General features: G+C 38.7%; 1 protein-coding gene across 2 annotated transcripts in view; it reads right to left on the reverse strand.

Annotated features, from left to right (window-relative positions):
* Positions 1-25,938, reverse strand: part of ST6GALNAC3 (ST6 N-acetylgalactosaminide alpha-2,6-sialyltransferase 3) — a 215,555-nt gene that overhangs the window by 91,242 nt on the left and 98,375 nt on the right. For both annotated transcript variants that reach the window (XM_059478701.1, XM_059478700.1), the window contains exon 2: positions 25,294-25,488. In XM_059478701.1, coding sequence (XP_059334684.1) covers positions 25,294-25,488 — 195 coding nt within the window. The remainder of the gene's footprint in view (positions 1-25,293; positions 25,489-25,938) is intronic.

Below are 25,938 nucleotides of genomic sequence, written 5' to 3' on the forward strand. Positions count from 1 at the left end.
CACAATTACAAACTTGCTATCTCCAGAAGTCCTTTCTTATCCTATTTTCTGCAATTCTGTGAATTTTAGTAAGTTGATGTGCACACAGTACTTCACAACTCAGCCTTCTTGGGTGACACTAAAGAAAGAAGATGATGTTCTGTGCTGCAGTCTCTAGCTCAGCACTGTGCCCTGCACTGCATGGAAAAGCAGCTTTCCAGGTATCCTTTAGCAAAAAGGTACCAGGACAGACGTGTGTGCATGGATGGAACTCATGTTCTAGTAAAGCAACCCGCAATTTGGCAAACCTTGATCCACAGAGAGAAATCAGTAAAATGAGAACAGATCAGGTTATCCATAATGCAGCAGCAGCAAAGGTAACAGCTACAAACATTTCAGAAAGTCAAGAGTATTTTCCTAATTATTAACAGTTGTTTTAGTACAGTGTCATGCACTTCTGATTTTCAAGTTCAAGCTACAGCAAAAGGAAACTGAAACACAAATATTCACTAGCCCATCACCTTTTATGATTTATGCTGAAATCCTGCTTAACTGCAATAGAAGGATTGAAATCAACCCTTCTTTTCTGTATATCTATTCAAATGTTACCTGAAGCATTCCTAGCAAACCTCTGTTTCTTGACAACAGTAGATATGCAGCTGTCTTTGTGTAAAAGCTGTATTTCTTCAGAGTTCATAATAGCTCTAGACTTGCCACCTTTTTCTTTTTTTCAGAACAAAGAATAGGAGAAATCGTGCAATAAAGTACCACTCATCATGAGAAAGGATGTCAAATTCTTTTCTATTGTAAGCTCTGTCAAATGATAAGCAATTAGACCCTGCTTTCAAGGTTGCTTAAATAAATAATATTTTGCATGAGTTACTTTTTAAAAAGTTGCCTGATGTACATATCACAGTCTGGAATAATGATATGTCTACACTAACTGTGGTGTTGAATGTGTATTTAAAGAATAAGAATTTCTATATGTGCAAAAAAATGTTGCTTTTAAAGTCAGTCTGAGGGTGTGCAATTTCACATGTTTTTGATCAGCTCTTCCCTGACACTTTTCCAAAGTCTTTGCCATATTGTTAGCATCATCATATATAGCTGCCAGGGGAAAATTAATCAGATGCCACAAATTACTCAAGGGCAATGAAGCCCTAAAGGAAGCTTCTGCAGAAAGTTTCTGACTACAGAGCATAAGCCTGCTGTGCTCTGAAGTTCCTTGGTGGAATTCTCCTGTGAAGGCAAACATATGTTTGTTTATGCAGAGACACCCTACACGTCCTATGGTAAGGAAATGCCACTTTGTGGCCACTACCTTTGACAATGTAGACAATAGAAAAGCACTTAAGAATGTTTTAAAGCCATTGCAAGGTGAATGACCCTGCTGGCCTAGGAAAAATCCACAGGTTAAATTTGCATTTCATGGGTTGCTTGGTTCCAAGCTCTTGTAAGTTTACCTGCTAATCAAGTAACTGTATCACTTGTAAAAACAGATATAGGGTTCCACAGGCAATAAGCCTTGATAAAACATGAGAATTGTGTGGGATCTCTGATGCTCCCCTGCATCCCAGAGGTCTTGTCATCCATGACTTTCAGTGTATCATCAAAAGAACCCCACAAACTGTGGAAATGCATCAGTGCTACACCAGATTTCCACATCCATCACTGCAGCTGAACTTGTCCAGAGAACTCCAGGCTGGCCTCAACAATTGCAGATCAGTTACAGCAGCGAGTGACTCCCTGTGACAGAGATCAGTGTGTTCACAACAGCTCCTGTATGGGAAGCAAACCCTGCACTCACACAGAGCTCACTGCAAACACAACCTCGTGCACACTGCTGCACAGCCAGGGCTCAGCTACAACAGCAGGAGAGGTTACAAGGCAAAATAACAACTGCAGGCTTCAGAAACACAGACTGTAAATGCTGATGTGCTTCAATTTTTGGGATGTGCTTATTCAATTATTGGCATTAGGATGTGAGAATCAGATTTTCTTTTTTTGTGTGTGTGCTATCTTTGACTTTACACTTGTAAACATTTAATGTGATAGCACAGGAAGGTCACTCAGTTCTGCACAATCATGCTGAGATTTTCTCTAAGACACAACCTTTACACCACTATTTTATTTATTTACTTATATCTTCAGAGCACTATTTGTATTACCAGAATCCATAACACTGACAATTAAAAAAAGAAAAATGTTCAATACCCACACCCAAGTTTGTGTCAGTCTAATAATGCAGACAAAGGAAAAGGCACAGAAAACTTAATTCTCCTTTAACACTAATATAAACTTGAAATTCTGGGTAAATCATTTATGCCAGTGGCAGAAATAAGAAACCTTCACTGTGAATTGTAAGCCACTACAGAGAGATCTGAACAAAGGAAGGTAAGAGACTGCACAAGTTTCTGCTGAAAAACTGCTGTGCTGAAGAGAGATACTGCTTCTGGTATATAACTCTACTTTTTACTTTTGTCCTTTTTGCTGAGCACAGAAATATCGATTCTGTTCCCCAAAAGCATGATACATGAGAAATAATAATGAATACAGATATCCTTCAAACCAAGATGGATTTTTTTAAAAACACCTTTATCATAAACAGGAGATATTGTTAAAGGGCTATGTAAAAGTACATGTGAGGGATAATTAGCAGGGTAATGAAGCAACCCCTGTGAAGAAGCAGTAAACAGGACAGAGCAGAAAAGATGTGGGTGCATTTTCAAATTTAGGAATTTGGCAACCATATCCATCTCTGAATTTGGCAACCATATCCATCTCTGAACTGGTGCAGTGGCCATCAGGGTTACCTCTAATACCAAGTTATTTCTCAAAGAAACATAATTTTTTCTTGTCTTGAAGCAAATGGATAATAAGTGTCATGTAACTCACACTCCCTTGGACTCTAAGTCTAATAGTGTCACCTTAAATAGCACTTCCATCAGAATAGGCCTCTCACAATCAGGAGCATTATCCCTGGAGTCAGCTATTGCTTATGTTCACTTGATCCCAAAATACTGCAGTTTGAGGCAACATTCATTTTTATGCAATTTTATTTGTGCTGTGTAACATTTGCTCTCTCCTATGGGGAGAATCCACAGACAGATGCAGGGAGGAAGGAATGGGAATAGAAGTTTAATAAGGCAGAAGGTAGGCAGGGAACATAAGGGGCCAAAGTCTCAAAGACAGTCAGCAACATATACAATATTTACCTTGTGGATCCTGGCTTAGAGGGGAAAGACTGAATTGACAGCTTTAAATGCCAAGAGAAAGGCTTTGTCCTGTTCAAAGATTTGGTATAAATACCTGACTGGGGTGGGTGAGAGTTACGGTGAAAGCAAACTCTTCTTGGTGACACCCAGTGACAGACCAAGATACAACGTGCATGAACAAAAATACAGGAAATACGTGCATGAACAAAAATACAGGAAATTCCAGTCAAACATACTAAAAACTTCCCTATTGTGAGGGTGGCTGGCCCCTGGAACAGGCTACCCAAAGATTCTGGGAAGTCACCATCCACGGAGGCATTCAAGCCCAGCTGGAGAGAGAGGCTGGAGCAATCTGCTCTGGCTGACTCTGCGCTGAGAATGAAGGTTGGACTAGATAATCTCCAGAGCCTCCAAACCCAGAGGCAAATCCAACAACCAAGCCCAGCTGAGCTGTGCTCACAGGAAAGATCACTCATGAGAGTTTGTGTGGGCTTTTTTCAAAGAGGAAGACTGTGTGTAAAAAACCCTCTTGCTGTTCAGCAAAGAAAAAGGTGTATGGCTAGATGCATTTTTTCTGGATCTCAAAACCTGATGTGATACTGCTTCATCTAGCAGATTGATTTCTAAAGTAGGAAAGCATGGCATTGAAAAAGACAGAAAACAGAGGTGGTTATAAATCTTTCCATAGACAAGGAAACAAGGATATCTATAAACAGAACATTCCAAGTTTACTGTAGAGAATGTGTAGTGCCATATGTGTACCTACTAGAACCACTTGAGCTTTTTTAATATCATTTTTTTGCCATTACAAAGAAAATAAATCAGGGCATCTAACGTAAATAAAACATAAAAATAGAAATGGATAGTAAAAACTTTCTGCTAAGGAGAAAGAAATGAACTTGCAACCTTCCATGCCAGCCAGTGGGCCTTTATTACACATAATGGAGTCATTTCCAGCATAACATGTATTTTCTGTCAATGACAGACAATATATATATCTTGAACATGCAAATAGCGTGTAGATTTTTTTTAAAAAGGCTTCACTACATATTTTCATCTCTGCTAAAATGTATTGTATTGCTTTTTATTGTTAGCATAAAACTAGTAATAAGCTTTATCTGCACAGATGGTTGAAGAGAAATATTCAGGTCCACAGGAGCTGATCTCAATTGGGTGCTTTTAAATGCAAGACTATGGAGAGCTGAAATCATAACTTTGGGACAAAACATCAGCAAGCTCTGTGCAATCACCACACAAGAGTGGCAAAGTATTATACTGCAAAAACTCAAAGATATCTCTGTATGCACAGTGTAGATAATTACACCAAATTGCACCAAAACAAGGAAGAATGAGGGACAGCAGCTCATTCAGATTGACTTCTGTTATTTTGTTTGGTTGCTCTGGTTTGGTTTTTTTTTCTTTTTTTTCAATTATGTATAGGTATCAGCTCTATGTTCTGGGAAGCTAACCAAGAAATTAAAATTTGTAAATACCACACATATCCAGGTTCATTTTGAAAGATTAAACCCATGTTTTCCAACGGGGTTGGAAAGAAAAAAGAAAGAAAGAATGGTGAAGTGCAAACTTCTGAGATGGAATGGTAGTAAAAATCACATAGACTGAATCATAAAAGGAAGAAATGGACAGTACAATATCCAGAACAAGGAGTGGATTTGGAGGTTACAATAAATTATACACTAAAGCCAACTATACAGTTTATTTTCAATTGGTGTCACTTTCTGAAACAGTCACAAGCAGGACCATATTGCAAATACTTTAGTGAACATCCTGAGCTGCTATTTGCAAAAAGGATGCTTACTGTGGATGAAAAATACAGCAGGAAAAATCAACCAAAATCACAGGTTTCTGTGATAGAAGCAAATTGTTAAAAAAAAAAAAGAAAAATGAAAGAGAATTCAGGGAATACTCATGTAGTGTAAATGTCTCCTAGCTTCACTGCCTTTAGTGTACATGCATTAACTACCTCCCTTTAAATTTTTTATCTATTACAAATTTTTGGTAATTCAGCCAATACAGAATTTAGCATGTGCTTAAATGCTTTGGAATCCATTCCAAATCACATGAAAAAAAAATCAATGCTTTTATTTGGTTTGGGATGAGGCCCCCATCAAATATTTCTGGGGCTAAGCATGAGCTGAGTTGTTTTGCTAAGCAAGTATCAGAGAGAAATAAAGATTTCACAGAGGTAATTTCTGTCTGTCTAAGCACTTAAATGCTACTAGTCCATCCAAGATAGTGAGTTTTAAACAATGTAAGGCAGGAGCATTTGGACACTGCAAGACCAACTTCTTGAAGAACCCTAAGTGTAGCAGAAGATTATGTTCTAAGTTCTGGGTAAGTACTGGGCTGGACCCCTCATCCTTGTTTGTTATCATCTGACTATCTGTGCTCTCTGTGCTTCTGATTTCAGTTCACATGAACAGGAGTGACAGGAAAATGTGACTCTACAAATCCTTAACTAGAAAATATGCATAATAACATTCAGCTATGGAGCTCAAATTAACAATGGTTCTGAAAAAATTTTGTAGTTTACATAAATGCCATGACTCTCAGAGCCATAACAACCTAAGTCTCAACAAAATATTCCAGAAGGCTTCACAATGTGAGGCTATGCTATTATGTGATTCATTGCCAAATTATTTCCATACAATTTCTAAAAGAAAATTATTTATAAGAATAGAAAGCGTGGTAAAAGTCTGGTAAAATTGATATGAAAACTGCAATAAAAGAGTAAATATAATTTCAGAGTCAGCCATCTATTTTCACTGCAGCTTTAGATAATTTGTGAAAGGCCAGAATTCCTGTATGCTAAACAATCAAAAGGAAAAGATACAACTAAAGACAATACTAATGGAAAACTAAAATAAATATTAAGTTCTAGGTGCAAGTAAAAGGTCACTTGCAGCTTATTTTCTAACATAAAACCAAAGTTACACTATGCTTCCTTTGTTCCATTACTTGCCTAAAATCCATTTCCTTAAAGCAGAAAAAAATTTCCTTCATTCCTGTGAATCAATGTTTAATTATAGCACATTTGACTCAGTCCAAGAACTGGTTCTGCAAAAAAATACGCACAGTGCTTTAAAGATGATGTCAGCACGGCTTGACACATAATGTAGACACCTTTATTTGTGATTTCTTTTCACCATAATGACACCTTTTGACTTCAGGCAAAATCTTAGAAAAGGGAAAGAAATTAATTGAGTTATGATCATCTAGACAGGGCAAGGTGAAAAAAGGCTCAGCTTTTCAGGCTTTCTAATCGTGAATCTATCACCTGGGTTTGTATTTTGATGCTCTTACTAATGCTGAAGATTACCCAACAACACCAGCAGTCCCTTTGGTAGATCCAGCATGAGTAGAAATGTAAGAATTTAATTTTACCAGGAAACAAGACTGCTTCTTAAACTCTGCAAGCTGTCAGGGACAGCCCATGCAGGTGGACAGGCCCTGGTGCAAAGGAGGTGCCTTCAGGAATGGAGGCTGGCAAGGGAGGTTCTCACTCACCCCATATCCCTCCTTTGGCCCCTGTGCTCAGTCCGGGGGGTGAAGGGGACCTGGTGTGTGACAGCATCAGCTGAGACATGCAGGCATCATCTCCCCTCAGCCAGGGAGCACAGGGAACACAGCCCTTGCTCAACCCTTGGCCATATTCATACTCAAGTGAGGCCAAATTTCAGAATATTGGAGTCCTACATCAGGTACAGCACTTACAGTGCAATTGTGGTGGAACAGCTCAGGAGAACAGCATCACTGAAGCATTGAAATAATTTATTGGGATGCACAAGACAAAAAGTCTCAATAAAGCTTATTTACTTTCCTGTCCCTCAATTCTCCCTTCTCAGTCTCTCAATTTCTCTCCTTCTGTTTTTATTGTTCTTCTGTGATATTCTGAAAAGTTCCACATCATACAGGCAGGTAATGCCAAGTAGAAAGCTGTACTTGAAAACCAAAGTATCTAACTGCAGTTCACAAGTTTCCAAAAGACGTGGGTGAAATAAAATTAGTGTTTTAAATGAGGGCCATAGCTAAAGACTACTCACACCCACAGGAGTCTTATGAACACACATCTCATTAAAAGTTGCTTCATCCAGACCATCATCAGCCATGAAGGCCTAGAAATAACATAACATGGTGAGTAAAAAACCAGACTGCACTGAAAACGTAACTTCCTAAAAATAATTAAGCAAAGAAAAATTCATTATCACTGATGTAAACCCTTCAAAGCTCTGGCAGCCTGAGATTTCCTGCTCTGCAGCATGATATCCAAGGTTCATTGCAAAGCCCTGTTTATCCAACTGCATTTCTCAGTAGTTCTACCTAATTAACAGTTTGGCAATGAAGGAGGCAATGGGGGAGCATATATATGTAAATACACCAAAAATATGCTAGGGAACATTAAATGTGTAAAATCAAGCACTGAAAATTTAGGGAAGTGTCAGAATTAGAGTTGCTGTGCAGGCCTAATTGGGCAACCTTGTGTGCATGCACTATGATACCATCTTTAATTACCTGACCACCTACTATTTTTTCCACTGGACCCCTGCCTGCACTGACTGACATAATGAGCAGCTACTCAATGCCTTTGTTTTCTTGTTATTAGTCAATGTGTCCCCATGCCTCATTTATTGAGCATTATTCACACCCTGCTCTGAGACTTATTAATTTCTACCTGGGCTGTCATTCAGTACTCACAGTAGCTCCTCCTTTCTCAAACACCATTCTAAAGAGAGACAGGAAAAGATTGTATTAGCCCTCTTCAACTAAAGAGGTCTGAGAAATTTAAGTGAAAGTTGTAATTTAAATTAATAAGAATACACTCACTGGCATACAAAACCTGAAGCAATTAGAATTCTTTGGTAATTTATATGTTGAAATAATTTTCATTGACTTGAGCTATCTCTGTGCTGCATAAATCAGACCCAAGGGTCTCAAACTAAGCATTCAGAAAGTAAACACACACAATTAGTAAAAACATGGCTTGATTAGATTGGAATCACCAGGAAATTCTGTAACAGAGGCAAGAATAAAATACAGCAGCCAGCATTAACACATGACTGTGACAGCCTTGCCTACCATTGCTATAGTGTCCCAACTCCTTCACACATTTTCATTTCTTCAGCAAATGAGGCAGTAGTCCTAGCAACTTCTTTAAACATTTCCACCCAGCACCAAAAAAGGTAAAATCTGGACAATGAATGAGGTTGAAGTTATCCCACTCTGCAGAGCCATGAATACATCAAAGAATTCTGGATCAAAAGTAGACAAATTATTTTATTTATGGCATTCCCCAGTTCCTGAACCTTGACTTTGCAACCCTACTAGTATTATGTCAACCTCCAATGTACAAAAGGATATTTAAAAAGCCAAGAAATCTGTCCTCAGCATGAGAGTGACACCTGTGTTGTCCAGCAGGGCCAGAACCTGCCTATTCTCCACACAGATTTCAGTCAGTTGAATTAACACAGCAGTAATGGCAGCAGCAGAACACAACTCTCTACTTCAGTAGCCACACTATTTCTCCTTTGTAATTATAATGCCAAAATTATTATTGGGAAAATATTTTTCCAATTAGCTCTAGTGAAAATATTTTCCCCTGACCACCTAATATGTCATTAAGAAATAAAATATTCATATTAAAGAAGCGTCCAAAATTTTTTGTCTAACAGATAGTCATGTTCCAAAATTCATTATGTAAACTAATTAAGTGGTATTTATCAAGACTGTGTTCTAAACTGCTTTTTGTGTCTTTCACCCACCAATTTTCCATTTGGCAATACAAATTATTCCCTGGACATACAATCCCACCATCCCAGAAGCAAGGTAAAATAAAAGTCTGAGTTTTGGACTCCGGAGCCCTGAGCTGTGAGCTACTCCATGTCTCAGGTAAACAACAACCTCAAGGTCCCACTCTGCAAAACAGACCTGCTTTGCTATGTAAGTGTTATTGAAGGAAAGCCTCTCCACAGGTAATGCTGTTTGTGAAGGGAAGTGTTCAGCATGGTCCATGCAGAGAATTACCACACCTCCTCAAGAGCCCTGTCTGCTCCCTGAACATTGGGATCAGTGGAAGGAGGCCTCCAACCCTGCAGGGACTGGGGAGCAGGCAGGCACATCAATTCCATACCATATTCAATTCCAGGGAAGCCCAGCTGGGGAAATCTGAGGTATTGGCATGTGCTCCATCAGTCAAATCTAAAATTAATTAAAACTTCTCTTTGCAAAGTTCTCTTAACTTGCTGTGGATTTAGCTACCAGACAGCTCTAGACATTATGCAAGTAAATCCAAAGTTCCCATAACAGCAGGATGGATAATGCCTTTCTCAGGTGCTCACTTTCTGTGCACAGCAGGTGCTGAGATATTAGAATTGAAAATTCAAAATATTTAAATCTAAAACTCTATGCAAATACATGTTCTAGAGGAATGATTTCAACTGAGTAGTCAAAGTATAGAGAGGCCATTGCAGTGCTAGTAAAACATAATTAGCAAGTGACATAGCATTTACTTATTAATTGTATTTCTTTTGTAGCAATGCTTACAGGAAATGCAGCAAGAAAAAATTATAATCAGCAAAAATCTTTTCTGATGACAGGTGTTTTTTCATATTAGCTCTGCAAAACATATGAATCCTGAAAGAACGGTATTTCCTTTCAGTTTTGCCTAGCAGTGAGTATAAATAAAAACGTTAACTGCCAGGACATCATTTTCAGTATGCTTGTCTTACTTCAGATGTGCGTTTTCTGTTTGGAGCACAGCTGTTCATATTTCCCAACATGAGCTTCAGTGCTGTAAATATCTCCTCTATTGAGGGCTACTTTCCTAAACTGCTGCTCAGGGGCCACGTGCACAAATTGTGTTAGTGCTAATGCAAGCTGTGTGCATGCAAATCCATGCACAGCACTCAGAACAGGCACACCACGGACCTTGACCCCAAAGCTTCACCACTGAACCAGAATTGCTCGGTTTAAAGCTGTGACTGTGACATAAATCAGCTTTTTCAAAAGGTTTTTATTCAGCTAAAAGAACTCATTCTGGGATAAAATTTAAATAGCTCGCGCTGCAGAACTGCATTAATGAAGCAAATTACTCCCAGCAACCTGGAAAACAAAATAATTTGGAAACTGAAGACTGTCTGGGGTTTATTGCTACATTTTTTTCAACAGTTAGAACTCTGTGCTGTGTTAAGCCAAATTTCTTCACTTCTGAATCTCAAAAACAAGTCCTTTGCCTGTCAGCATAACACAGCTGGCAGCACTATTGCCTCTCCACTGGAAGGTCAGGGATTCTCATCTCTGACTGAGACACGGGCTTGTGTCCAACGCTGACACTGCAGCAGAGGTTTGGGCGACTCTCTGCACAGCTCAGGCTGCCTGCATGCAGAGAGACACCAGAGCAAGGTCACTGCTGCCCATCCCTGGGGACAGCCTGGGTGAAAGGTAACAGCTCCACGGCATTTTTCCCAACAGCTGGACATAAGCATGATGGCTTTAAGAAATAGCTGCTTCTAACAAACAGCTTTGGGTATCTGAGAATCTTTGGGAGGAATTGTTAAAAAAAATAATAGAAATCCATGGGGCTATCCAAACCAGGCCAACGATGTTTCCCTCCTTACTCTGCAAAGCTTTCTTTGTTTAGGAGAAAGGGCAGACTGCTTCCAAGAACAATGAGAGTACAGAGGTCAAATACACATGATTACATTTTGTACAGATGGGGCATAACTTGTACATTTTTAGAACATTGGGTTCATGAATCTCCAGTTTTCTGATGGAAAATTTGCAACAATAATTACCAAACTAGGTATATTTCAGTCAGTCTGCTGCTTTAGGAAGAGGGGGGAGATGCAAGAAGCATGAGCATGGGAAGTAAATGCTATTTCTGCACCCTTTTCTCTGAGCACTCAAGTGGATTCTACAGCTGGTGACGAAAGTGGTGGCTGGTGGCCATCTACCCACCCTGTGCCCCAGCTCTGTGTGACTACAGGGACAGAATCTGATGAACAGACATGGGTATTTCTTCATCTCTTACAGGATCAATCTATATTGTAAGATCAAGAGCAGAAAGAAAGAATGGCACAACTCCTGATGAATGCAAGGCTGCTGCTCTGAAAGCAGTGAGATATCTCATCTTTGAGTAAGAGCTAGAACAATACAGAGATAACCTAAGAGTGTCAAGGGAGCAGGGCTCCGTGCCTGGGAACCTGGGCAGTCCCTGAAATCTCCCTCTGTGATCAAGGGTTTCATCTATTGCTCATGGACTACAAACAAGAAGATTTCTCTTCTTTGTTTTGTTTTTCAATCGGACGCTGTCTGAAACAAAGATGAGCCTAGAAAGCAAACTTTGGGTACAACAAGAGATTTGAATTAAAAAAAAAAAAAAATCTGAATTTATTTGAAGGCCAGAAATTATAAAATATGTTTTTCTTTCCAAGAAAGCCCTCACAAGGAAACTGAGAGGACCTGCATCATTTCAGGTATTAATAAAACAGAGCTCTTCATTGTCTTAATTTGAGAAATCCTAGGGAAGTCTCAAGAAAGGAAATACGTTGCTTTTTTCATTCATATGACAGGAGAAATAAAAATAAAAGAATATCAGATAAAAACCAAATTGGACTAAAGTTGTCTTTGACCACAACTGGAAATGAGAAAGAAAATGTAACATATACATAGTAGATAGTGGAATAAAATTAAGCACACAAATAAAATTGCTGCTTCTGTAAAAATAAAAAATACACATATACTTAATATCCATCATGGGAAAAATTCCAGTGAAGTTACAATTAGATTTCGAGGGTAATTTCAGCAGCAACCTATTTCATTTCTATAACACTATAATGATTTCATCAGTAACAAATTCTCTAGGTAGTATCACACTGGAAAGTTTAAGGATGGCACCATTAAATAGCATCCATAATTGTTACAATCAACTGCATATTACACAAAAGGGTGCATTTCCAGATGACTGTTAAATGTACCAATTTACCAGATTAGCATTTTGCTGAAAGAAACACTCAGAGCCTTCAAGAACCTATTACCTATGGACCAAAGCTCATGTCAAGTCCATTTTCTGCTGCAAAAATAAACTGGGCATCCTTTCACAATACAACCTATAGTTCAGCTGAAAATATTACAGATTGCCATGTACTGTTCTGTTATGGGGGGGCAAAACATGGGGCTTTAAATGCCTCTGAGCACAGGGCTGGGCAGGCTGATGTGCTGAATTTATGCAGAGGTTTCCTCACCTTATTCAGGCTCCTTTGCTCTTGCAGCCATTGCATGGAGCTGCGAGCTGTGCTTTGCAAAGGCTGACAGGGTTTGGGCTGTGAACCTGCCAAAACAGGCCCCTATTTAACAGGAAAGGAATCTTGCAGACACACACACAGGTTCCCCAAAGCATGAAAACCTGAGGTTTCACTTCAAGTGGTACTGGGAGCAAACCTAACCATGCAATCAAGAAACATCCTTCCTCTCCCAAATCACCACAATCATTAAATAACAGACACTGCCTCTGTGCTGAGCACTTTTAAAAATGATGCTATTTCAAATACAAAATAGTAGAAGAACTCTTGGACATCCTTAGGTAGATAAATACTTCACTGCATCTAGAAATAACTAATGGTTGTATAGAGAGATAGATACTCATATTGGAAAGAAGCAAAAAAAACCCCTACATTCATGAATCCTCTGGCAATTTAAAAATTCAAACAGATTTTAAGATTTATTATGCAATAATATCTACTCACACATCTAACACAGAAATGCCTCTTAGTGATATGTAGTTGCTAAAATTATATTTATGTTTATAAAGATCTTGCCAGACAAACTAGATTTTTCAAAGAAAAATTACATGCTTAGTGAGTGAAGGGAAATTACTAGAGGCATTCTTCCATTTACTAAAGACTGATAAAAAGACAGATTTTCAGGAATTCAGAATACAGCTTCCTAGATAATTGAACAATTAATCTGAATGTACAAGAAATACAAATGTATATACAAATCAAGTGTTCTGAACATAAACTGAAACTCTAATTTCTTAACAGATCCATCCTGTTATTCCATTATGAAAACTGTTCCTCTAATGAAAAAGGGCATTTAAACTGCAAGAACACTACTGCAGACTGAATAGGAAAAATTATGGCAAAAAAATCCCATTTTCAAGAATAACTTAAACCACTATAAGATTTTTGATATAGACTGAAACAAACTAAGGAGAAAAACCCCAACAAACCACAAACCAACCAACCAACAAAAAAAATCACTTTGCCTTTTACTGCTATACCTTTTTTAACTGGCCTCATACAACACCATATTTGTGATCTTTTCCTTCCTAAATCTGCCTTATTTTCACAAACAATCTTCAGGAGAAAATAAATTGTATTTGCAGAAAGAGTGCACAAGCATGAAGGAAGTCACATGGTGGGCATCACCTTGGAAAACAATGGAGATTCATCTCATGTAAAAAGATCCAACACACGTTAGGAAAAATAAATCCAAGGTAATTTGATATCTAGAAACAGAGGGACCATGTTATGTCATCTCCTGTCTTCATTACAGCTCAATCCCATACTGAGTTTTAGGAAACTGAACACCAAGAAGTGAGTAAAAAGTGGGCTTTTTCCATGGATGAGTTAGGAAAAATAAAGGAGCATTTCGCTTGATAACATGGTGATAAAAGTGAAACTGCAAGTGTCCATACACACTGGAAGAAAAAAAGAGAATAAGAACTAGAAACGTCTAAGATCTTTAAAGAAACAGGAATAAAGAGATACAGACAGCTGTAATACTTGCCATATCTCAATCACAGAAAATACTCAAGTGGTACCACATGATCTTCCAAGGGATGTGGGTAAAAGCCCAAGAATTGCAATTATAGCAGCAGGCAGGTTAAAACTGAGAACATGGAATGTGGGTCAGTTACGTACTAGCAGGATGATGAGTGGCCAACTGGCTTCTTTCAGCTCTAGATTTTATTTTTTGTATATGAAACTATTTAGCACACACTGAAACTAGCAGAAACTGTATGCATTATTCATGCTATTTGTGGCAGCCAAGCATTGTAGTTTCAGTGAACAGGACTGGAAGTAATACCAGAGGAAATAGAGACCTTAGAGGAAGACACTAATCTCAGAAAACTCAGAGTGTCACTGTAATTTTTTTAAGGGTTCTGTTATGGTAATAGTTATGTTTGCAGAAAATTATTTCTGCACTATTCAGATAAACAGCCTCACAGAGGGCCATTTCTTCCCCAGGAAATGAAGAGTGGATAACACTCACAAGAATGGGAGCAAGCCATTTAAGAGCAAGTGGAGGGAGCTGGTTCTTATGTTATTATCAACAGCCTATACATAACAAATGATCAAACGATTTAGATTTTACAGCAGAACTTACCTTGCACTGCAGCCAGCAGAGGTGGCAACTAATTTTAAACAGGAAACAATATCACCTCTGTCTATTGCTTGAAAATGACTTCTCATCTACAATTATCTGTCAGTTTTGCCTTCTCATTTTCAGCTATCACCAGCCCCCATACCTACAGAAGTCCTTTCTCCTTGATGCTTATGCTCAGCTCCAAAATAATTTATTAGGAGTTACACGTGCTTATCAAAGACAGGATTCATGCAGAAATTAATGGCAGCCTATGGAGGTTGCTATATATCATTATATAATACATGCCAGCACTGCTGTCACAGTATGTGGCTTACCTCATCCTTTGTCAATCAGAATGAAGCATTAGTGCAGTGCAAAGATTATTTTTGTTGTTGTTCTGACAATAAAGTTCTGACTGTAATACAATGGTAATAAGGGATAATAATCTCTCTGGGATAGTAGATTCACAATCATTTTATGACAGTCAATATGACTATAACATTTCAATTTTTGAACACTACCACAAGTAACTTGATCAAAAAATACTACTTGCTCTTCATAAACATTGATTCTTTACAAACATGATGATCCTGAAGCAGTCAAGAGTACTGTGGACTACATCAGCAGCAGGACAGAAAATGAGGCAAGCTCATAAGAGTTCCAGGCTGTTCCTCTACCCACTCCTTTCTGAGTAAAAGATGAACACTAATCATCATTATTTGCATTACAATAATGTCATCAGCTCCACCCCTTGTCACTGATATACTGATGGTTACAAGGCACATTCTGCACCAAGGGCCAGCTGGAGCAGAAATGAACAGGACAGCTCCAGAGCAACCCCACCAGCATGGAGGATCCCAAAGGATGATCCCACTACCTCCAAGGCACTCCTGTGGGACTTTGTGAAGGTCTGCCACGGAGACATTTAATGAAGAAGCACCATCTGCTATGTGTCTGAGAAAACTGCATTTTTCTGGCTTCTTACCGGAGAGCCGGTTCAGCCTTGGAAACACTAAAAGGGCTACACTCAGCCTTTGGGAAACACTGATGTGGCTTCAAATAAACTCTTTTTGGGCTCACTCCATTTGAAAAAGAAGTCATTCTAGTAAGGACATCAGAAGGAAACTTAAAAAGAACTCGGACTTGAGACACAACTTTGCCACAGGTTCTTCTGCTTTGAAACCTATTTCCAGATGCTCTTCCAAAGGCTGCTACCAGAAGACTGGATCTATATATTCACCATGAGGCCACATCTTGATTCCTACAAAAGTCCTACAAAAGGAATCAAACCTTGAGCAGAATGCAGCAGTAGGTGGCTTAAGAACAGACTCTTATCTCCTAAATCTCCAATCTATGCCTTCAAAGCATAAATAGTAATATATTTTGGAGGAAGAGGAAATCTGATGATCTAGTGAAATAAATTCTTGGCAGTAAAGGGCAAGCCAAACTGGAGGGGAAGCTGAAGAAAAATCAGCAGTTTTGGACAACATGAACTGGCTCTAAAAAGGAAGAGCTAATAGGAAATAGGATTGACATTACAAATCTTTTACACGTTAGGAATAAGATGACAAAAGAAACTGTATTGTAAGCTGGAAAATGTTGATAAATCAATAAAATTAACGCACAAAACACCTGAGAACAAAACTGACATTCATTGATCAATTCCATAAGACACTGTATGTCATCAAATACAGGGTTATTGTTTTTACCTAAAGGCCAGACTTTATCCTTCACCTTGGTATTTAATTTCTGCTGTAAGATATTTGCCAGTGCTGATCTAAGCTTTCAGTGTACTGCCCTGGAACTACTCTGCAGTCAGTCCTGTGCACGCAGTCAGCCATTTCATAGGAGTCTGAAGGCATCTCTGTAAAAGCTTAGAGATACACTTTTTCAACTTGAAGCGCTCCAGAAATATTTTTCTCTTTACAAATGTGAATCCTAGGTACCAGCACTGAAAGAGGCAGAAAGGAGGGAGAGTGGTAGCATCACTGAACTAGAACCAGGGAAATCAACCCAAACCAACTTGCACTTTGGCTGGTGTAATACTAATGTGAGACCCTCGAGTGCTCTTTTCAGTCTCTAACTGAAACAAAGCAGGTTCCATCCCCTGGAGAAATATTGATCTAAGACTGGTAGCATTTACATCCATTTCAAATCCAAAACTCTGGGTCCTAACTACAAGAAACTGTTAAAGACAAATTCAAGAAGTGCTACTTCAAAAAAATGATGTTATTAGTTGCAGAAAAGAGGACTTGCCTGGTATGAAAAGGTAAAGGCAGTAATATGCATCCCTGGGGCTAGGGAATAAAAAGGAGGATGAATTGTTGTTATTAAGAGGACAATCCCAAAATCACTCTAGTAATTTCTCTGCTCATTTGGGGATTTTCATTTAACATGGTATTTATTCATCTAATGGGCCAACTGCTTTTCTAACTGAGAGATTACTGTAATCTCTGACTAGCTCAATATAGAAAATATATCAATTAGAGAGAAAGAAAAATAAAGGTGGAAGAACGAAATATTGCAAGTAACAAAGAACTTCATTTTTCTCCCTCCCACCTCTCCACAGATTAAACTGGTCTTCATTTTAGGGTGCAGCTGCAATGAACACCATTGCAATAAACTTTCCAGCATTGGTGGGAATACAATTTATTGGTTTGGAGGTAGTTACAAAATTATTTGTGATGGGTACACAAAATTTACAGCTAAACCCACAGAAAGCGTAGCTCCTTGTAACAGATACTGTAAGTCTATTAAGTAGAGATCTAAGATGCACACACTGCCAGCACAGTAATGCCATTAATGGGCATGAGGTTTTTGATACAACATTAATACAGGTCTCTTACAGACCAAATAAAACATATTTGGTAGTACAGACTAAGGTATTCAGCCAGACAAGAGCAACTAGCCCAAGAAAAGCAATTACTGCTGGTACAATTTGCATCCGCTCCAAGAGGGTCTCTGAGCTCATTTCTCTCTATGCAGCACTTACACCACTCCACCTGTTCCATCCTGGTTTGAGAGCAGACAGCACAGATTAACAGCTCAAATATGCATTTAAGGTTCACATTTTAATCTAACAAAAAGCCTAAGAGAAAAGGCTCATGTGAATGAAACTTTCCACCCACTCGGAGAGCAACACAAAAGACAGAACTCTGCGCTCAATCCGCAGAGCCTCCCAGCAGAACCCAGAGCTGCCAAAGGCAGGCTGTGACAGATGGCCATGGGAGCAAACTTGGAAAGCAAAGGCTTTCAAGGAAGATGGCTGTGGCTTTAAAGCTAACCAGCAATTGGCACGGCTGTCAGTGCTGGGAGCGTGCCTCCTGAGCGTTCTGGCTGCTGTGTTTACATGTGCACCCACAGGCGCCCGCGCGCGGCTGGCACGCGGCTCCCGGCACCGAGGTATTAATAGCTCTGGGTCAGCCCTGCGCTGAGCAGCTCTGCCAGAAGAGCTGTGCTGGGGAGGAGCTCAAAGAGCTGAACTCACTGATTGCCACAGCCAGCAGGAAGCCCTTGTGTAAGAACAATTATAAGAGCAGAATTCCATTTTAGTGGCTCTCTTTACTCAATGGTGTATTTTATACACCAGTACAAAGTGTACCTCAGCTGCCATCACCAAATCCAGAACTGTGACACTGTGCTGCAACAGACACCTTGAATCTCTGTGAGAAATGGACTCCAAGTATACACTCAGGAGGGTGACACTGGGCTTCTTTAGATGAAGGCATCCTCATTTTTAAACAGCAGTAGTGGGAGGATATTCAGGGGGGAAATGAGAGGGCACTGCTCTCCCAGCTGATGAGCTGGAACACCAAGGAGACACCTCACCTGCCACCAATGCAAAACAGCCCATCCTTTATTTGGCAACTATTACTGACAAAAAGCCGAAATCATGTCATGGCAACAGAAGTTCTCATGCAGAGTAAAATCAGTAAGTTCCTCCTTCATTCCCTTCATTCCTCGTCTTTCATATTTTCCCCAGAGGTTTGGTCTCACTCAAGAATACATTACACCAAACCTCTCTGCTCTTTTCTTTACCAGTCCAAAGAATACTCCATTCACTTTTCTGGTCCACCTAACATTCAAACTAAAACAGAACATTGCTGACAGAAATTTGCCTATCAAACTAGCTAACTGCAAAAGTCAGCTTTTCTTCTAAAAAGATTTTTCAGAATTTTTGCCAGATGATCCCAAATCAATTTTCTAGGTGTCGTGTCTCTCTTTTGGAGAGACATTGATCACACTTTCCACATGGAGAACACAACTGGCATCTTCTCAACAGGCAGACTAACATTAGCTACCCTTCAGCAGCAGTAGAAAAAAAATCCTCAAGGAGGTGGAAGAAATCTCTGAAAATAATACATGAACAAGGTGGATGGAAAATCTTTGGTACCAGTGACCTTCTGCAATATAACCTATAAGCTCCATTCCGCAGATCAGCCCAGCCCACGACTGCATCGTAGACATTTATTTCTACCAGCCCAGGTTCTTTAGGGATTGACTTTTGAAGGCACAGCTCACTGGCTGATAGTAATCTCTTCTCAAGTCCCTTAGCTGTTTTTTTTTAAAGCAGAGCTGCCACACAGGCAGCTCTGCTTGACTCATCACACTGAGGCTCTGTGTGGAGCAGATTTAATTCCTCTATATAGAATACTTGATATATTTATCCTGGCACTTGACTTTTTCCTCATGAGACACCATCAGAGTCGTGGCAGCCTTAAAAACCTAAGCTTATTCCATATATACAGAAGGAGAATGGCTGAGCTGGCAGGATTTGCTCCACTGAGGACACACATTATCTGTGCTCCCTTCTCTCCTGTAGGTTCATAACAGCCCGAGTGGTTTCAAGTGGACCTTGCAGCTTATTTGGATCATTCTCTTCTCTTCCAGGCCAAAAGAGGGCTGGAAAGAGGAAGAGGGCAGTGAGGATTCTGGTGAGGTCTATTTGTTTAGTGAGATCTATTTCTATAATAGATGTGGTCCTGGAGTTGCTCATTTGGTGGTTAAAGTCCTTGGCAGGAATTTTATTTCTGAGTGTGTGCCTGTGGCTCCCAGAGCCAGGAATGGGAGCTCTGGTACAGCTGGGAAGCACGACAGGGGTGGGGGATCAGGAACCACCAATCCTCCATATGAATGTCTCTCAGTTTAACAGGTAGATTTGAAATACAAATATAAGTGAAGTGTTACATCACTTTACATGTGATTGTCATGTAATCCTTCTAATACTAATCCTTCTGCAATACTTCCAAAGAAAATTGCTCCTGGAAATTTTTAAAATGGAAGCAGAAATTTTATTCTCAGATGATACGTCATGTTTAGTTGTACTTTCATTACTGTTATTATTATTACATTATTTCTGAGGCTGAAATAATGAGTTACTGTGCAACTGTGATAAAAGAACGTGTCTTAGAAGGGATATAAATGATAAATTACTATGAAACAAATGACCTTTTACTCCCAAAATATCCTGTGAATTCTTAAGTTGTAACATAGAACAAGATCCCAAAGGAAAAGACAGGATAGAAGTCATCCATGTGTCAGAAATTAAACACTAAAGTAATTTTCTGGCACAAGGAGTTTTGGCTGATGCAGCTTTTTAGCCTCTCTAGGACACAGTTTTTCCAAGAAAAGTATGAAACAAGCGTCTTTGGAGTCAGCTGAACACACCATTCAAGTTCAGAGTCTGGTACCTTCTCTTCTGAGATGAAACCCAAAGCTGTTCTCCAACAGCACTCCAATATTCTCCATGACATTTCATAGTATCATTTTCCTCCATTACTAACAGAGGCAAAACAAACCTTCCCAGGTTGGTTGCTAGCTTTACATTTTTATATTATTTCTTACAAAATTTCAGTCTTTTTGAAAAATGTTTCTTACCTCCCATATCAGGAGAGGAACTAATATTAAAACATCACTCCCATTCTTTGCTTTCCTTATGACTTTTTAGTTTTTCAAGTTTTGTAAGAAAGGTGGTGTCTCATGGTTGGTGTGGGTCCATCTAATGATTACTTATAACATGTTGACAACTATGGTTTTGCTATTGTTGAAATTGTATGTGCCTTATCTTACAGCCAGAGACCACATCACAGCCCATATTTCTGCAGGTTATGTTAATTTTTCTCTACATTTCAGGTAATTTTTAAGAGCACTTAATTTACTGTGTTTTGAAAAGAATAATAAAAAGGACAACACAAAGGTCTGTATTCATATGTTAATATTCATAATTGGGGTATTTCATTAGTGGAAACCTGCATTCATTTAAGCCAAGTTCTAGTACAGAACTTCTGGCAAAAAGGGGGGGGGGGGGGGGGGAAAGGAAGCAGATTTAGGCAATCCAGTCCCACATGTTCATAGCTGTGTGTGCCACAAGTGGTGAGCAATTAATGCTTGTGCCCAGGTCTGTCCAGGTTAGGGACAAAATGGGATGGGATAATATGATCCAAATGTATTTCTTCAATGTCAATACAGTACTGATGAGTTTTGCAGTTATGACAGGATTTTTAACATGTCCTAAGTGCTGCAATGCACATTCCTTTTATCTGGTGCTCCTGACTGTAATGTAGGCTCCTTCAGTGCTCACGACACAAAGGCTCTTTGCTCCCTCAGAACTCATTTCAGAGGAAGCCATTAGATCTCACAGCTGCAGTTTAATATAGGGATTTTAGGTCATCTCAGAACTTACCCTTTTCCAAGAACAGTTTTAATCATTGTTCAGTACCTGAATATACTTTTATAATTATGCTTCAAGTGTTATTGCAGCTATATTTCAGGTTTTACGTACGTAGGAAAATGCTATATTATTTTAATACTGATGGTAGAGTAAAAATCTATTCAATATTCACCTTTCAGGAAGCACAATCAAATATCCAAGAACACTATTAGACTTGCCTAGCATAAAGTTTCAAACTGCTAATGGATTTTAAATTGATGTCATAATGCTGCAATTTAAATACATGATGTTCATTAATTTTGCCAGAACTCTTTGTAGAGTAGGAGTGGTATGAAAGAAGGAGGAAGGTTATATTTTCTCTACCTGCTTCTTTTTATCTGCTTCCTCATTTTTGATATACAAAAAAGAGTCATTACATCAGCTTGATGTGAGTGGGGGGAAGTTTATTCCAGTAGTTTTCAATTGGGTAACCACCGTGGAGTTGTATCAAATTAATATTTTCCATGAAAAAAAATCACCAGGAATAGGATAAAACTAACTAACACATGATAGGCATGACATTTCCTAAAGACAGATTTCATGTGACCCCTCACCAAAAATCCATAGGCACAAAGTGGAGGAAATAAGGGAAAGAAAGGTCATCTTGTTCATATACCTCCTTCTCACTGAAAGGTCAAAATTCATGTATTGAGTGAGACAATATTGCAAAACAGCAGCAGAGCTTCCCACAAATCTCAAGGAGTCACCTCAGATGGGGATATTGAAAAGGGAAGAGAGATCTCATCATGGAAGGCTACTACAAGATCTCCTCCTACTGAGGGGAGGGAGGGTGGGCTCTGGATGGAGATTTTCCAGGTGAAGAATCCCCTATTTCAGGAATATCTCCAAAGTGAAACTAAAATGTGTCTAGACATAGTGGCCCAGTATATACAACACTTCACATCTATTTGTATTTCAAATCTAATATATTTACTGTACATAAAGACAGTTTTCCCAAAGCTGTTGCTATGGCTACAAATCAAGGAAACCATAGCAACAACCCTGTATTATGTACAGCCTTAACTGTGGATTGTGTCTCTCTTTGCATTTTATATTAAATACTCCAATACATCTAGTTTTAATCTTTTTTTTCACAATTTTTAATAATAAAAATCCCACAATTCTACAGTGTCAAGTCAAATACACAGCACCCTTGAAAAATTATTTACAGCATTATTCTGATCATACCTAATAACAGCCACATCATTGTTTTTTACTTGAGATAAACACAAATATTCACATCATCATATTTCCTGATCTTTTTTAATACAGATTATTAAACACCACCATTTTAACCAAGTAATTGCTTTTCCATCATCTCATAAGATTTTTCAATCTTATCTCACTCGGTCCTACCCCCCAAAAAAACAAGCTCCTCCTAACTTAAACTTTTATTGCTATGGTAAAGATTGGGGGGTTGGGCCCTTTTTAGTTTGGTTTGATTTTCCTTTTTCTTCAGAAGAGAAGAGAGACAGGAAAGGCAGAGAAGTAGCTCATTCTAGATTTTCTAGCTTCCTGTCACTTCAGATGACTGATTGGGTTGGTGGCAAATTATCCTAATTCCTCTGGTTTGTTGACCTTGCACTTTTAAGTACACTAAGGAGTTGGCATGCAGCCAGACCCTGGAGTGCAGCCTGAGAGGAACAGGTAAAGGAGAACAGAGAACAAATGTGAAGAAAAGAAGGAGGATGTTACAAGTGGCTGAGGAACAGGAGGGAGTGCTATCAGACAGCAGGAGACAACAGTGGGTGACAGAATTCAAAGGACACTCTAGGAGTATATGAGCACATTCAACAAAGAATTCATTCAAAGAATTCTGCAAAAATATTCCCTCAATAGAAGAGAAGAAGCCAAAATTCACATCTCTGAAAGCCTTCCCTCCTATCTTCCCTTCCATCACTTTACTTTCTGATAATTCATTGTGGTGCTGTTTCCTCACAACACTTGGTCCTTGACGAGACACCAGGTGTCCCATTTTGCAAAAAAACCTGGCCACATCTGTTTGGGGCATTAGTCTGTCTCATAGAGTAAACTTTTCTGCTTATTTTACATACCACAGCAGCACAAAAAAAAAATAGAAAATATCTAAATTTTATTAAATTAGCAGAAATTCAATGTATTTGACACAATTAAGAAACTAATAATTGAGATTTTTCTGGCTATATTAATAGTATAATAGTATACAAATGCTTATTTGACAAAATATGTGTTCTAAAAATCATAGTCTGAGAAAGCTGTGAGTGTGAGTTAGGAACATGAGCTATGTGAAAGTTTTTCAAAAATTCCCTCGCACAGGGAATAATTAAGTCAAGAGTGCATTTACAATAAGCAAACCACGTTCAGGTTCTTCGTTATCATTTTAATTAGCAAATATTAATGAATCTGCAAATACAACAGGGAAAACAACTAAAATTACTAAGTTTAAGGAGTCCTTCATGACCCAAGTCAAATTGAGACAAATGTGTTACAAATTGATACCAGTCACCAGCTTTCAGGACATTCATTTCCATTTACTGTTAGAACTTCCAAGTGTGTTACCAAATTTAAGAATGAATTAAGGTCCCCACAAACTACTTCTAACCTCTGATGAAGTCAATGGTGAATAAAAATGGATTAGCATGCTCCTCTCCTCCCCAGTTATCAGTTCAGACTGATAGTGATCCAGTGACCCTGGCAGCTCTGCCTCATTCAGATTCCAGGCCTGCCACTCTGGCAGCAACCCAGGGACAAGGAGAACAGGCTGCCCTCCCATTCCTGAGGGATGAAGATGCTGGGTGAAGCCTTAACCCCTCTGAGCTCAACAGCACCTCCCATTCCTTTCACATCTGAACAGTTCTCCTTTCAGGTGCTTGTCCTTTTCCTGCTTTATAGACAATGTACTTTGGCCTCCAAAATAGTGCTGCATCTTACAGGAGCAATGATTAAAAGCTACATATATTTAAAAGGAGCTTCCTCCTAAAAACTGCCTCTCTCTCATTCTGAGTTCCACATTTAACCCACTAAAGGTAGGATAATAACTAACTAGTCCAATACACTTACAGGACTAAATATAATGAAGTGGTGAGGTATTTTCATTCTCTATAAAGCTGTTACGTGAATGAATTTCACTCATTAATAACTATAATTTTATAGGAAAAAAAGCCCTAGCAGTTAATGGAAGTCTGATAGCACTTCTCATGACTGACAGTACCAGAACTGATCACAAATTATAGAAAGAGCTCAATTTTTATGTTGCCTTATTTTGAAAGATTCCATTTTACAAATATTGCAGGGAGAGAGGAAAAGTCTGAAGAAAATGCACCACCACCATCAAAACCCAACAGTGGCACTAGAAATTTTGACAACTAAGACACTTTAAAGCACGAGTCCCTGTAAAACCTAATTTCATCAGACAAGTGTTTTTATCACACAGCAAGTATTTTGCAAAGCAGATACACATCAGTGAGTTTTAAAGTACAGAATGCAAATACATACCTAGTTTTGAAATAGCTATCAAGTATTAATGCAATACTTCCAGAAAAATCCATCTAACCTCTAGCTTATACATTCAGTAGACTCACATATTCTCATTTCACATATCACTCCCTTTTCCTCTTTCATGCCCATACAAACAAAAATGAGCTATTTCTTCTTTGGGAAGCCCAGGCAAAATGAAACATTTTTAGGACCTTATTACAACAAACAAAAGAAAATTCCCTTTTGCATTAGAGGGATTGAAGGATTGAAATTAATCTGAAAGATTTTCTTGTTTGTATAAACAAGGTTTCACTCAATAAAGGGTGATATTGAGGTCAGTTCACTGCTCTCTACACTGCAGACATGACAGAAATTTTAAAAATTTCAAAGGTCATTTAAAGTGGTAGGAGACTTGTAAAATAGCCACTTAGTTCAGAAACACCCTTCTTCAGTTTTTACACTGGGCAGGTTGTAAAAAAGCATTGGATGGGATCAGAGAAAAAGAAATCTACTGGTCCATTTGGCCAGGCTGTTAGAACCAGGTCTTACCTCTTGTGTTTTTACATTTATATATCCATAATGAGTTTTCAGAGGCTGCCTTTGGCCATTAGAAAATGGGATCCACTTGACTCTGGTTTGTCCAAAGCAGTTTAGGATCAAAGAGAAAGTTACTTCATTTGTGAGACGAACGATGATCAGACAGAGGAATGCTGCAATGAAACTCACGGCAACAATGGACTTTCTCTGTAATGAAAAGAAGAAAGGAAATAAATTATTAAAATTGAGAGTCAGTTTTAATAAAAAAATACATACCTTCAATTGGAGGATGAAGGAAAAACACTTGAGAAAGCTTTATGTGAAATTATTCCTCTGATAGTCACCTTGCTGCAGGAGCACAAGGAGACAGGTGACTGGATTGTTTTACTTCAATAAATTTGCATTTCAGAGGTTTGCAGTGTTTCTTTTAGAACTGGTTGCAAATGAGTCAGTTTTGCTCAGAGAAAAAAAAAAGCCTTTTTTTAAGGTTCAAAAAACATCTATCAACTTTAAATTTTATTCGCATTTGGGATAAAGATTTTATGTAAATATCCACACCAAAGTCTTCACTCAAAATCATCCATCTTCCAGGGATGACAACACACAAAAGGAAAATGCCATCTGCAGTGACACCACACAAAGTTTAATGGAAAGATT

The sequence above is a fragment of the Ammospiza nelsoni genome, chromosome 9 (assembly GCF_027579445.1).
Source record: "Ammospiza nelsoni isolate bAmmNel1 chromosome 9, bAmmNel1.pri, whole genome shotgun sequence".
Taxonomy (NCBI): Eukaryota; Metazoa; Chordata; class Aves; order Passeriformes; family Passerellidae; genus Ammospiza; species Ammospiza nelsoni.